The sequence below is a fragment of the Cervus elaphus genome, chromosome 20, assembly GCF_910594005.1.
Source record: "Cervus elaphus chromosome 20, mCerEla1.1, whole genome shotgun sequence".
NCBI lineage: Eukaryota > Metazoa > Chordata > Mammalia > Artiodactyla > Cervidae > Cervus > Cervus elaphus.
The window spans coordinates 123898825-123911805 of NC_057834.1; the positions used below are offsets into that span (position 1 = coordinate 123898825).

At 43.3% G+C, this 12981-nt stretch overlaps 1 protein-coding gene across 5 annotated transcripts in view; it reads left to right on the plus strand.

Annotated features, from left to right (window-relative positions):
* Window positions 1-12022, plus strand: part of ZMYND12 (zinc finger MYND-type containing 12) — a 30843-nt gene extending 18821 nt beyond the window's left edge. For 2 of the 5 annotated variants that reach the window (XM_043877800.1, XM_043877803.1), the window contains exons 4-7: window positions 3091-3260; window positions 6135-6257; window positions 7868-7979; window positions 9419-12022. In XM_043877800.1, coding sequence (XP_043733735.1) covers window positions 3091-3260; window positions 6135-6257; window positions 7868-7979; window positions 9419-9735 — 722 coding nt within the window. In that variant the 3' untranslated portion in view covers window positions 9736-12022. The remainder of the gene's footprint in view (window positions 1-3090; window positions 3261-6134; window positions 6258-7867; window positions 7980-9418) is intronic. The other 3 variants (XM_043877802.1, XM_043877801.1, XM_043877804.1) reach the window with 3 other exon arrangements.
* The last annotated feature ends 959 nt before the right edge of the window (window positions 12023-12981 follow it).

The window sequence follows — 12981 nt, forward strand, 5'->3', positions numbered from 1 at the left end:
GGTTCTGGAGGCTACAAGTTCAAGATCAAGGTGCCAAAAGAGCTGGCATCTGGTGAGAATCCAATTCCTAACTTGTTGACAGCTGCCTTCTCTTGGTGTATCTTCACAAGGCCAAAAGCAAGATCATCTCTCTCATGTCTCTTCTTGTAAAGGCACTAATCCCATTTATGAGGGCTCTACCCTCATAATCTAATTAACTCCCAGAGGCTCCGCTTCCAATTACCATCCCACTGGGGATTAGGGCTCCAGTATATGAATTTCAAGAACACAAACATTCAGTCCAAAGCACTGACCACGCCTCTCTCCACCCCATTGTCCCTCTCTACCCCATCCACAGAATTAAACACTTCCCTGGTGGCTCAGTAGTAAAGAATCCATCTGACAATGCAGGAGATGCAAGAGATGCGTGTTTGATCCCTGGGTTGGGAAGATCCTCTGGAAAAGGAATTGGCAACCCACTACAGTATTCTTGCCTGGGAAATTCCATGGACCGAGGAGACTGGTGGGCTATAGTCCATGGGGTCGAAAAAGAGTCAGACACAACTTAGTGACTAAACAACAACTCTGCTTTACTTGAAAACCTTATAATGTTACTATGATTGCATTTACACTATATTAGGAATATATTATGTATGTTATGAATCTGCTAGTATATATTACAAATATACTAGTGTACTTATTTACACTATGAGCAAAGCTAATAGTGGTGATGTAATTCCAGCTGAGCTATTTCAAATCCTAAAAGATGATGCTGTTAAAGTGCTGCACTCAATATGTCAGCAAATTTGGAAAACTCAGCAGTGGCCACAGGACTGGAAAAGGTCAGTTTTCATTCTAACCCCAAAGAAAGGCAGTGCCAAAGAATGTTCAAACTACCACAAAATTGCACTCATCTCACAACTAGCAAAGTAATGCTCACAATTCTCCAAGCTAAGCTTCAACATTACATGAACGAGAACTTCCAGATGTTCAAGCTGGATTTAGAAAAGGCAGAGGAACCAGAAATCAAACTGCCAACACCCATTGGATCATAGAAAAAGCAAGAGAATTCTAGTAAAACATCTGCTTCCTTATGCTAAAGCCTTTGACTGTGTGGCTCAGAACAAGCTGTGCAAAATTGTTAAAAAGATGGGAATACTGACCACCTTACTTGCCTCCTCAGAAACCTGTATGCAGATCAAGAAGCAACAGTTAGAACTGGTCATGGAACAATGCACTGATTCCAAATTGGGAAAATAGTACATCAAGGCTGTATATTGGCACCCTGCTTATTTAACTTATATGCAGAGTACATCATGTGAAATGCCGGACTGGATGAAGCACAAGCTGGAGTCAAGATTGCCGGGAGAAATAACCTCAGATATGCAGATGACATCACCTTTATGACTGAAAGCGAAGAAGAACTAAAGAGCCTCTTGATGAAGGTGAAAGAGGAGAGTGAAAAAGCTGGCTTAAAACTCAATATTCAAAGTACTAAGATCATGGCATCTGGTCCCATCTCTTCATGGCAAATACATAGGGAAACAATGCAAACAGTGGAAGACTTTATTTTCCTGGGCTCCAAAATCACTGCAGTTGGTGACTGCAGCCATCAAATTAGAAGATGCTTGCTCCTTGGAAGGAAAGCTATGACCAACATAGACAGCATATTAAAAAGCAGAGACATTACTTTGCCAACAAAGATCCATCTTGTCAAAGCTATGGTTTTTCCAGTAATCATGTATGAATGTGAGAGTTGGACCATAAAGAAGGCTGAGCGTCGAAGAATTGATGCTTTTGAACTGTATGTGGTGTTGGAGAGGACTCTTGAGAGTCCCTTGGGCTGTAAGGAGATCAAACCAGTCAATCCTTAAGGAAATCAGTCCTGAATATTCACTGGAAGGACTGATGCTGAAGCTGAAGCTTCCAAACTTTGGCCACCTGATGTGAAGAGCTGACTCATTAGAAAAGACCCTGAGGCTGGGAAAGACTGAAGCAGGAGGAGAAGATGGTTGGATGGCATCACTGACTCAATGGACATGAGTTTGAGCAAACTCTGAGAGATGGTGAGGGGCAGGGAAGCCTTGCATGCTGCAGTCCATGGGGTCACAAAGAGTCGGACACAACTGAGCGACTGAACAACAACAATGAATATTCTTGTTTCCATGTCACTCATTCATTCCCTGTAAAATTTCATCTTTGAATTCCTATCACTTCACACAAGGCACATGGAAGGTATTGAATATGAATATACATATATTTTTAAATTGAGATATAGTCCATGTACTGTAAAATTCACCCTTCTAAAGTACCATTCTGTAGCTTTAGTGTGTTCACAAGATTGTGCAACTATTATCACATCTAATTCGGGAACATTTTTGTTACCCCAAAGTGAAACCCAATACCATCGGCAGTCACACCTCAGTCCCCATGCCCACAGTCCCTGTTTTTGCTGTTCAGTTGCTCAGTCATGTCCTACTCTTTGCGACCCCATGAACTGCAGCATGCCAGGCTCCCCTGTCCTTCGCTATCTCCTGGAGTTTTCTCACACTCACGTCCATTGAGTGGATGATGCCATCCAATCATCTTATCCTCTGTTGTCCCCTTCTCCTCCTGCCTTCAATCTTTCCCAGCATCAGGGTCTTTTCCAATGAGGTGGCTCTTCACATCTGGTGGCCACAATATTGGAGTACAGTCCCTGGCCAGTTACTAATCCACTTTCTGTCTCTATGGGTTTACCTATTCTAGAAATTTTTATCAACAGAATCGTACAATGTATGGCTTTTTGTCTCTGACTTCTTTCACTCATACAATGTTTGCAAGGTTCATCTGTGTTGTAATATGTATCAGTACTTCATTCCTTTTGTGTCTGAATGATATGCCACTCACGAATATGGAAAGACCATATTTTGTATATTTACTCATCAGTTGGTGAACATTTAAATTCTATATTTTGGCTATTATGAATAGGCTGCTAAAAACATTCATGTACAGGTTTTTGTGTGTCAATCAGTATTTAAGTCAATGAGTGAGTGTATGAGTGATGACTCATCTTTCATCTTGTGTTCTCTGGCCAGGATATGAATTGCAATCTTTATTTCTTTTGGGCAGGTCTGGGCCGGGTCGTCCAGGCTGAGGAATATCTATCCCAAGCTCAGTGGACAGTCCTCAAATCAACCGAATGTAGTTATGCCATCCACTCCTTACTGCATCGGAACCTGGGACTTCTCTACATGGCTAAGGAAAACTATGAGGAAGCCCGCTATCATCTGGCCAATGATGTAAACAAGCTACATTACGACACCTGAATGTTTCTGAGAACACCTCTGTTTGGTTTTTGTTTATTGCTGTTTTCTTTTTACTGAGCGTTTCTCTGACACTTTCTGTTTACAACTGTTTGTTTGGTGGACTATTAGCAAGAACACAATTCTAGCAACCTGAGTTCAGGACTTTCCACTTTTTGTCTGTACATCCTTGTCCACATCACATCACTTCCCAAGCCTCAGTTGCTCCAAGGATGATAAAGGGAGGCAGAAGAGCATCCTGATTAAGATGCTTTATGGGCTTTCCTTCTCATTCTAGTGGTGTCTTTTCACCAGGCACATAGACTTGGATAAATTATTTCATGTCATTCATCACCTGTAAGACAGAAACCATAAGCCAGTCTCTGCCTCACTGGGTCATTGCAGAGATGAATAAGACAGCAGGGCATGTGCAGTACTTTGGCTATTATTTTTATAAGTAACATCAACATCTTTACTTCAGAGTGTGGTTATTACATTTAAATGACCTGGAGTTGTGTGAAAGTCATTTGTAAACTATAGAACTCTGTACATGGTTAGACAAGATGATGTGGGTGATGACTGAGCTATTCTTCCAAAGGTTTCTATTAGGATTTCAATATTGGACCATATTGGGACTTCCCAGGTGGCACTAGTGGTAAAGAACCCACCTGCCAATGCAGGAGACGTAAGAGACACGAATTCATTCCCTGGGTGAGGAAGATCCCCAGGAGGAGGGCATGGCAAGCCACTCTAGTGTTCTTGCCTGGAGAATCCCATAGATAGAGGAGCGTGGTGGACTACAGTCCATAGGGTCGCAAAGAGTTGTTCATGACTGAAGCAACCTAGAACAGCACATTGGACAATATTACCAGAAAGAAGAGTTCCTGAGTCTGAAATCGGGATGAGGTTGGGGTCAGACTGCAGTCTCAATGAAGGCTGAGCCTTTCTTGAGCCTCTCCATTGCTCAACCTTCCCTCTGGTTGCCTACCGCTACACAGTGTCCCTAAATTTGCTAGAAACCTTGTTGCGTTGGTTATTCTCCATATCCCCTTACCCCAGATCCATTCTTTGCTCTACTCTGCCCTGGAAGGCTGGCCTTTATGGACTGTAGAACCTGGACTTCACTGCTCTCTGGCCTCAGTTGCGTTTGGGGAGTGAGAGGCATGGTAGAGGAGGTTCTGAGGAGACAGAGGTTGAGTTATTTACTCTCTCTGCTACCTTTCTGCACCAGCACACTTCCGGCAGGGCAAGTGCTCCTCGTGGCCACAGCTCCCATCAGGTAGCCTTCATCCGCAGCTCTCACTCTTGCTGGCCCTGGTAACCCTGCTTTCTCCCCTGGTTTTCTCAGGAGTTTGGACTGTACCAGTCTCTTACTGTTACAGTCTCAATAGCACAGTCCCTAGTGCTTCACTAACTCTCATTGCTTCCTTACCCCTTCCACGTCTCTGGAGGTAAACCTTTTATTAAACCGTCCTCAGGAAATACTTGTGAGGGTACCATATACTTCCACCTAGGAGCTTGGCTCATGCACTTCTTTATTTGTGTTTCCTCTCTATACTCTACAACCTCCAACAGATCAAGCAGAAGCAAATTCTGTCTTGAGCTGGACCACACAGTTGGCATTAGATCAAGCTCAGATTCCTTAGCCTAAGTTAAAAAAAAAAAACCAAAATTATTGATACATACCATAAAATTCAATGGTATGTACAGTTAAATGTACAATTCAATGATTTCTCAGTAAGCTTACAGAGTTCTGTAACCACCAACATAATCCAGTGTTCACCCTAAAGAGAGCCCTCATATCCATTTGCAACCATTTCCCATGCCACTTCCTGTCCCTCTAGATTTACCTTTTAATTTACACATTTAATTTAAACAATGATATGTGATCTTTTGCATCTAACTTCTTTCATTTAGCATAATTATTTTGAGTTTCACCCATGTTGTTGTGTACACATCAATACTTCATTTGTCTTATAGTTGACTGCCACCTAGATATACCACAGTTACCCTTCACCAGTTGATGGACATTGGGGTTGTACCATCTTTTGCCTGTTATAAATAATACTGTTTATGAGCATTTGTATATAAGTCTGTGTATGAAGGAAGTCGAAGTGAAAGTCGCTCAGTCGTGTCTGACTCTTTGCAACCGCATGGACTATACAGTCCCTGGAATTCTCCAGGCCAAAATACTGGAGTGGGTAACCTTTCCCTTCTCCAGGGGATCTTCCCAACCCAGGGATCAAGCCCAGGTCTACCGCATTGCTGGTGGATTCTTTACCAGCTGAGCCACAAGGGAAGCCCAAGAATACTGGAGAGGGTAGCCTATCCCTTCTCCAGTGGATCTCTCGACCCAGGAATCAAACTGGGGTCTCCTGCATTGCAGGTGGAATCTTTACCAACTGAGCTGTCAGGGAATGTTTTTATTTCTCTTGGGTATATGCCTAAGGATAGAGTTGCTGGGTCATGTGATTAAACTATGTTTAATTTTTTGAGGACTGGCAAGCTGTTTTCCACAGAGGCTGCATCATTTTATGTTCCCACCAGCAGTGGACAAGAGGGTTCCATTTTTGCCATGTCTTTGTCAATATGTGTTATTTTCTGTCTTTAATTAGAGTCATTACTGTGTGTGTTTAAAGACGTAGCTCATTGTGGGTTCGATTTTGCATTTCCTCAGTGATTAATCATACTGAGCATTATTTCATGTACTTATTAGTCATTGGTGTATCTTTTTGGTGACTTGTCTGTTCAGATCCTTTGCCCATTTTTAAATGAAGCGTTGTAAAAATTCTTTATAGACTCTGGATACATGTCCTTTATTAGACACATGATTTACAAAGAAAACTCAAGCACTCTCTCTCTTCCTTCTAGATTTATTTTGCCAGTTGTGCATTTGGAACAGAGCACATCAGAGCCTCAGGTGGCTACTTCCACCTGGCCAACATCTTCAATGGCCTTAAAAAGTTGGACCTGGCAGACACATTGTACACCAAAGTGAGTTGGGAATATGGGAGCTGAGCCTTGATACTTAGGCCTTATATCTTGAACCTGGTGTCAGACCATTCATGAGAAATTCAAGACACAGACAGAATGAAGTGACTGGCCCAAGGTCACATACCTTAATAGCATGACATATTCCACTTCTCTTTCTTTCTGTTTCTCCTCTACCAGAATAGTTTAGTCCTTAGCATCCATAGAGCAGTTAGCAAATAACAAATTATGGGTCAATAAGAACCAAACCTCTCCAAACAGACTTCCACATACTCTGTCATAGGACTTCGCTGTAGCTCAAACGGTAAAGAATCTACCTGTGATGCAGGAGACCAGGGCTTGATCCCTGGGTCGGGAAGATCTTCCAGAGAAGGGAATGGTAATTCACTCCAGTATTCTTTCCTGGAGAATCCTATAGAGAGAGAAGCCTGGCAGGCTACAGTCCGTGGGGTCGCAAAGAGTCAGACACGACTGAGCAACTAATATACACACATACATGCTCTGTCATATCCCTAGCAGCAAGCTAAGGTGGTCATGTTGAAGTGTGGGATAGAGGAGGAGATTAGATTTTTAAGCAAAATTGATTGTGGAAAGGTCTTGTGAAGGGATCAAAGAACATGAAAGTACTTTAAAATGTCCATCTTTACCTGTGAAAGATTTTAAACTCTTTCTAATATATTAAAATGTTGGTTATGTTCATATACATTTTACTCAGCAAATAACCATTTTTGCATGTGGTATAGGCTCTCATGCAGTGACTGTTTATTCATATTTTAGACCCACTTCTGAGGACGAGGCATTGTGATGTAGCTGAAAAAAAAATTGAGCTCTGGAATCAGGCAGACTTGAATTTAAACCTTGGCTGTGCCACATAGCAGCTCTTACTGAGTCAAGTGTGATCTTAACTTTTCTGAGCCTCAGTTTAATTATCTGTGAATTGGGAGTAATAAGAATAAGACTTCAGTTGGGATGTTGGGAGGATATAAAAGAAGTTGTATGTGCTCAACATACGGCAGTCATTTTTATTTAAGAATATATTTAAACCTTATTTTGTAAATTAGTTTTTATTGGAGTATAGTTGGTTTACAGTATTGTGTTCGTTTTTGCTATACAGCAAAGTGAATCAGCTATATGTATACATATATCCCCTCTTTTTGGATTTCCTGCCCATTTAGGTCACCACAGAGCATTGAGTAGAATTCCTTCTGCTATATAGTAGGTTCTCATTAGTCATCTATTTTATACATGTGTGAGTGGGTGCTCAGGCAAACCACCATAGTAGTGTATATATGTCAATCCTAATCTCCCAATTCATCCCATCCTCTTTCTCCTCTTGGTATTCATTCGTACATACATGGCAGCTATTATAATTAGACCCCACCAGGGCTGTCCCCAGATCAGCCTGCCATGTGCCCTTTGCAGTCCAGCATTTGTCACACTTACTTTGGGCAAGCACCTCCAGGCTCCTAGGGCTCCCCCTGCCTCCAGGCACAATGAAATGGGGAGTCTGTAGATGGTCAGAAAGCCTGGCCAGAGGTTCCACCCTCTCAAATGGCTGGTCCAATGGCTAAAGTCCAGCCTGCTTGTCTGATTACCATCTCCTTTCCCAACAGGTCTCTGAGATCTGGAACAAATATTTGAACGATCACTATCAAGTCCTCTCACAGGCTCGCATCCAACAAATAGATCTACTGGGCAAACGATTTGAGACTGACACTGGCTTGGGTAAGTGGCAATTCTTCCTGGGAAACAGAGCAGTGGCTTCATTTCTTCTGATCCATAGACTTTGCCCCTCAGAGGGAGAACAGCTGTCCCTGTCTTGGGGCGCATCCGTGCAATCTTCCCTATTTTGCAGATGGGCAAACTGAGACAGAGGAATCAAAGAGATTTGGCCAGTGTTGTGAAAAATTCAGGTCCCTAGCATCATCCATGGGCTTCCCAGGTGACACTAATGGTAAGGGACCTGCCTGCCAATTCAGGAGAGGTGGGTTTGATTCCTGAGTCAGGAAGAGCCCCCGGAGGAGGGTGTGGCAACCCACTCCAGTATTCTTGCCTGGAGAATCCCATGGACAGAGGAGCCTGGTGGTCTACAGTCCATGGGGTCGCACAGGGTCAGGTATAACTGAAGTGACTTAACCCAGCACAGCACCGCAGCATCACACACAGTCTTTCCAGTGGGGTTAATGAGGGACAGATTTGGAAGGAAAGAAAACCCGGCTAGAACCCCCCGAGATTTTTGCACAGCATCCGTTTTTTATGTGTTATCCTCCCGGGACACATGAGTGTCCACATGGAAGTCCCATTGCTCATTTGTCCTGGAGCCTCATCCCCTTCGTTTACTGGACCGTGAGCTTCTCAGCAGCATGATTCTTCTCATGGTGGATTCTGAGTCATCTCTGTATCCTTAGCTCAGCAAAGAGCTGAGGACTGAATATAGCACCATTCCTTCTGAGATCATAAAAATTGACGCAGGATCTAGTTTCTGTTCAAAAGAGACAAACAGTGTAGTGAGACAGGAACTATGTGAAAGAGAAGATAACTTCAACAAGTACAAATTATATTACAAGGTGAGTCCCAGAATGAAGAAATGAGGACAGTTGGATGGTTTTGAAAAAGGAAGACTTCTTGGAGAAGTTTTGAGCTAAGCTTAGAAAAATTCATAACTTTATTGACTTTTCTCTCATTATAAAAGTGGTTCATGTTAAAGCATAAAACTTGAAAATCATTGCTATCCAAAGAGCGTCAACTTTAACATTACAGTGTATGTCTTTTCTGTCTTTTTCTCTTAGCTTAGCCTCACATGGGGAAAGCGGAAAGGATTTGGGGAAGAAGAATTAAGATTCTGTGACTACCAGAAGCCTGTCTCCCTCCTCTTGCTATAGAATGAAAGCTGAGTTGGACCCAAGGAATCACACCAGGACAAATTCCCTGTATCGGGGGCCTGAGAAATCTAGGGCTCTGAAAGAAAGCAAGCTAAGCAACTCAGGGACCTGTAGGAATGAACTTTTTTTTTTTCTTTCAGTTTACTCTGATGATGGCACGTTGGACAAAGCTGGCAAACTGCCTGAAGGCCGGGTGCCCTAACTGCTCAGTGCTTATCCCTGAGGGTAGATGCAGCTGCCCCAGGGCCTGTTTCCTCTTTTCTCCCTTTCTTTCCATTGCAGATGAAGCCCAGGAAGCAGAAGCTATTCAGATCCTGACTTCAATCTTGAACGTTCGAGAATCTACATCTAACAAAGCCCCCCAAAAAACAATCTTTGTTCTCAAAATTCTGTTCATGCTTTACTTCCTGATGATGAATTCTTCAAAGGCAAGTTCCCCTAGAAAAGCAGCAAATCTAAAACAGAGGGAGAAATTCCTCTGGTTGGATTCGGCTGTTTTGTCCAGCTGCACTAGCTTTTGTCCTCAGAGTAAGCCCTCACTCCAAAAAAGTTCAGACACTCACAACATTTCCCCTGTGTTAAGTCCAACTGCACAATGAAAACAGGATTGTCTTCTTCCCTCAAGGGGACCACCCTAGGGTTGCACAGGTAGACTGAGGCTGGGACAGTGCTGGGAGGCATGTAGGACAGAAGGGCTCTGGAGAGTTCTTGGGGAAATGGAGCAGTCACTCTGACTACACAGTGATAGTGAGTTCCCTGTTGCTGGAGGGATCCTGGCAGAAACAATTCCAAAGGTAATCATTTTTGAGTGCTTATTACATGCCAGTCACTAGCCTAAGTACTTTACATGAAGTATCACATGTAATTCCCATATCAACCTTACAAAGTAAGTCTTTTATCATTCCCACTTTACAGGTAAGGAACTGAGGCACAGAGTGCATCCATTATTTGCCAAATTTCTTCTAGAGTAAGTGGCAAATCTCAGGTTCCTTAATTTATTGATTGACTGATCCACTCATTCAATAATTTATTGAACTTCTGCCATTTGCAAAGGATGGTTCTAGAGACTGAGGGTACAGTGGTGAACCACCAGCCAAGTTGCCTATTTCCAAGGAACTTAGGTTCTTCTGGAGGAGGGGAAGTCACAATAAACAAGTGAACACATAAATGTGTAACATAATTTCAGAGGCTGAAAAGCTCTACAAAGAAAAACAAAGCAGGCAAGAGGAAAGAGGAGAGAGGGTTGGTTGGAGGAGGCAATTTTGTGCAGGTGACATGGGGAAAGTTAAGATGTCCTTCCCCTGTTCCCTTCCTCCATTCCTTCCTTCATTCTTTCCATTTGCCTGCAAACTTTTACTAAGCACCTACTGTATACCAGGGCCTGGAGGAGTTCCCCATCAGTGGGTTATAACAGAGTATGAGAGCAAAGCCTGGGGCACTGTGGGAGCATGGAGGAGGGACAGCCACCCTATATGGGATGGAGGTGAGAAGGGTCAGGGAACAGAGAAGCATTTTCATTGCATTTCCAGGTTTACTGTGGACAAAACCTCTGCATTTCAGGGTCCCATTTTCTGCTGAAGGAAGTCATTCCTCCAAGGTATTTTAAGGATGTTAGGTCTACAAGAGGTTCTTAGAAGAAAGGGCCACCTCTCTCTACTCAGATTGGTGCCTTGCTTCTTTCAGGTCTGGAATCAGCTATCTGCTCTTGAATAAGGCCTTCCCTGTCCTCTGTCTGAAATGGCAACCCCCCATCTGACACGACTGAAGCGACTTAGCAGCAGCAGCAGCAGGAGCATTGCCATCACTAATACTTTCTGTCTCCCTACCTGCTTTAGTTTTTTCTCTCAGCTTGAATCACTATTTAAGATACCATCGTATTCTACTTATTTGTCTTGTTTATTGCCTCTCTCTCCTACTATATAGTAAATGTCACAAGGTTAGGAATTTCTGCCTATAGTCACAGTCTCTGAAACACAGTAGCCATTCAATAAATGTTTATTGAAAGAAAGGAGGGAAAGGGGGAAGGAAGGCAGAGAGGGAGGAAAGAAGGGAAGGTAGGGAGGAAGGAAAGATGAGCCAGAGTCTGTCTCAGGATGTCCTGTGAAACTTCTGTCCAAATCAAGACTCTGGGCCACCTGGACTCCCCAGATGGCAATTTACTTGTGGCACCTCTCACCTCTATGCCTCTCAATGTTGGTTCAAAGGGCCCTGAAATGGAGAAAAGAGGCTTTGTCCACTATAAACTCAGAAATTCAGCATCCAGGTTTTCCTGTTCCCTGACCTCTCTCACCCTCATCCCACATGTGAGGCTAGCTATGAAGACCTAGGTCATGTGTTCACAAGTTTTCACAAAGAGCTCAGTGGGTAGTATGAGAAGTTGAAGGGTCCTGCCCATGTTTCTGGGGTTGAGCAGAGATGGGGCTTCCAACAGAATGCTTTTCTGTGACAATTTCCTTTTGTCTCTGCAATTCTCTTTCAGGCAGAGGAATATGCCTTGAAAGCCCTCCACCTAGCCAAAAAACAGAAGCTCAGTGTCCAGGAACAAGACACCATTCAGGGTTTACTAAATCTCATCTCAGTTAAGGAAGCTCAACCCATTACTTAGTGACCCATGAGCTCTGCATCAGGGACGACTGAGCATCTAAAGTATTTCAGCCTTGCACAGGAGCACTGAGGTGCTATGAATTGCTGAAGCACCCACCCTGTTCCCCTGAGACTGCACTCGTAGCTGTGTTTTTATTGTTACACAGCATATGTTGGGGGAATGTAGAGCTTTTGGCACAGAGATCAGTAAAACTCTTGCTTATTATGACTTTGTACAACTTTGAATAATGTGCTGTCAGTTCACTAACAAGGTATTCATAATTAAACTGCAAATAGTTTATCTTATTTCTCTGAGGTCTCCCAGTGATTCATGCTTCATAGTTCTTTGCCAAAGAAAGGGGTAGGGATTAGAGCTATACTGGAGTAAAGTTCCTCTATTCTGCTGTAATTAAGTTAGCATTAATTTGAGGTAGATTGTGATTAAAATGCCCATTATGATTCCTAGAGCAATCGCTAAGAAAATTACTCTAAAAACAGTTAAAATCAAAAAGAAATTAAAATGGCACACTAGGAAAGATCCACTTAATGGAAAAGCAGGCAGTAAAGGAGGAATGGAGGAGCAAAAAGGATGTGTGACACATAGAAAGCAAATTGCAAAATGCAGACATAAATTGTAGGTCTTGGGCAGAAAAGGCCCCTGGGACCTTTCAAGGAGCTCCAGTATGGATGGGCTAAGTTACCCTTCCAAGCTGGTGTCTCTTTCCTCAGAGAGTTATTTGAAGTGGATGTGCGTCATCTCTACTGTCTAGGGCAGAAGTCCTCTGGAAGGTCTCCTGTGATGTAGGGGACAGAGGGCAGGCACGGGAGCAGACATGCCTGGTTCTCACATCCCAGCTTTCTCACATACTAGCTCTGTGACCCTCACTCACTGCCCCCACACACTCAATCTCATTACATTCTAAGATGGCCCAGGTGTGGCCATGACTGTATCAACTTGTCCCATTGAGGACTCTGGTCATTTAGCGCAGACATTTTTGCTCCAGACTCGCCAAGCAGCCTGCCCATTAGCTCTTTGCTTTCTGGATAGATCTAAACCAGGGAGAGGATATGCAAATCAAGGACCTGTCAAAGGACTTACCTGGTGGCCCAGTGGTTAAGAATCCACCTTGCAATGCAGCAGACCGTGGTTTGCTCTCTAGTCTGGGAAGATTCCCCATGCTACAGGCCAACTAAGCCCATGTGTCACAATTACTGAACCTGCACTCTAGAGCTTTCGAGCTGCAACTACGGAGCCCGTCCAC